This window comes from Loa loa (assembly GCF_000183805.2).
Source record: "Loa loa unplaced genomic scaffold supercont3.3294, whole genome shotgun sequence".
NCBI classification, from domain to species: domain Eukaryota; kingdom Metazoa; phylum Nematoda; class Chromadorea; order Rhabditida; family Onchocercidae; genus Loa; species Loa loa.
In genome coordinates this window covers 1-1048 of record NW_018111472.1, presented here as the reverse complement: position 1 = coordinate 1048, position 1048 = coordinate 1, and the positions used below count along the sequence as shown (strand labels likewise).

Here is a 1048-nt window from a genome sequence, read left to right as displayed (position 1 = left end):
AAGATCTGCCGACAGGGTCGAGAATGCATCCAGGTTTGTCTTTAAACTGTCTGTCTGTTGAAAGATAGTGTTTGTGATGGTAAGTTGCTGCTCTGCACAGAATTCTAGCCGGAGTCGTCCATTGTCATTGTAGTTTCCACTACCATGCTTGTTTAATACTCCTTTCCAGTCTTCAGAGTTCCTTCCAACTCTGATGTTGAAGTCATCAAAGATTATGAAATCATTATCTGCGGGAACCTTTTGGAGGAAACAGCGCAGGTTGGTGTAGAATTTGTCGTTTTCTATAAAGCAGCTTGCAGAGTTGGGGCATATATATTGAAGAGAACAACTTGTTGCTTGTTGTGTAGTGGGAGGCGTGATCGGAATGACCTGTCAGCAGATTTTCGAGTTTGGAGGCGATGGAGTTTTTAATCGTGAACCAACTCCTGAAAGGTGACTTTCGGTTTTTCCTGCCAATAGAGTGTGTAACTGGTGCCATGTCCATTGGGGGTATCGTCCTTGTAGAGACGAACTTCACTAAGATCGGCAATGTTGATGTTGAGTCGTGATAGTCCGTAAGCAGTTAGAGCAGAATGACATTCAGGATGTCTACTGTTCGCATTATCAAGCATGGTTCTGATGTTTTCCAGTACGCGAGTGTCAATTTGTGTACAGCTTTGAGGACAGGTGTACGCCTTTGTCTTTTTGTCTTTGTTCAACAACATCTGCTGATCCGTTGGCTGCAGTTAGCCATTCGGGTGGAGATGGAGATGAGCTTTATTTAAGCCACTTTTTCTAGGCCCTTCTCCTATGGAGCAAGCAGTGCTTTCCTTGGGAAAAGTGGCTTGGTCGTTCATGATGTTGCCGAGCGACCGTTATCTCTGAAGTCAATCTCAAGCAATTAATATCCTGAACCGCCTGCACGCAGAGTTGGATCTGCAGCTTCCAGTGCATCCTATCAGCTGCCGTTCCATTTCTCGTCTGTTGTTACAGGGCTTTACAAAAGCGGGTTTATCCTTCGAACCTGCGCAGAGGATTATTTAGGTGTAGCGTAGCATGCGCGGAACCC

The 1048-nt window shown here is 45.4% G+C and overlaps 1 protein-coding gene across 1 annotated transcript; it reads left to right on the top strand.

The window, feature by feature from the left end:
• Positions 1 to 364: 364 nt before the first annotated feature.
• Positions 365 to 666, top strand: LOAG_15946 (hypothetical protein; the record flags this gene model as incomplete). The annotated part of the gene is made up of 2 exons (XM_003151436.1): positions 365 to 432; positions 584 to 666. Coding segments are annotated over 2 exons (150 nt in total), but the record flags the coding sequence as incomplete, so codon positions are not given.
• Positions 667 to 1048: the final 382 nt, after the last annotated feature.